This window comes from Myotis brandtii, unplaced genomic scaffold, assembly GCF_000412655.1.
Source record: "Myotis brandtii unplaced genomic scaffold, ASM41265v1 scaffold1236, whole genome shotgun sequence".
Classification (NCBI taxonomy): Eukaryota; Metazoa; Chordata; class Mammalia; order Chiroptera; family Vespertilionidae; genus Myotis; species Myotis brandtii.
In genome coordinates this window covers 1,001,936-1,002,200 of record NW_005354316.1, presented here as the reverse complement: position 1 = coordinate 1,002,200, position 265 = coordinate 1,001,936, and the positions used below count along the sequence as shown (strand labels likewise).

Below are 265 nucleotides of genomic sequence, written 5' to 3'. Positions count from 1 at the left end.
TGCGCCCAGGTGTACCTGTCCTTCGTGTACCCCAACGACCGCACGCGCCTCACGCACATGGAGACGGACAACAAGTGCTTCTACCGCGAGTCGCCGCTGTACCTGGAGACTGCCCCTCTCTGCCCCTCTCTGCCCCTCACTGCCCCTCGCTGCCCCTCACTGCCCCTCAGGTTCGGGTTCTACAAGTACATGAAGATGGACCGGGAGGAGGCGGGGGAGGAGGACGAGCAGGTGCAGCGCCGAGCCTTCCTCTTCCTCAACCCCC

General features: G+C 64.9%; 1 protein-coding gene across 1 annotated transcript in view; it reads left to right on the top strand.

The window, feature by feature from the left end:
- B4GALNT4 (beta-1,4-N-acetyl-galactosaminyl transferase 4) overlaps positions 1 to 265 on the top strand; it is a 12,542-nt gene that overhangs the window by 3,616 nt on the left and 8,661 nt on the right. Inside the window, 2 exon segments of the mRNA XM_014534011.1 lie at positions 1 to 108; positions 169 to 263. Coding sequence (XP_014389497.1) covers positions 1 to 108; positions 169 to 263 — 203 coding nt within the window.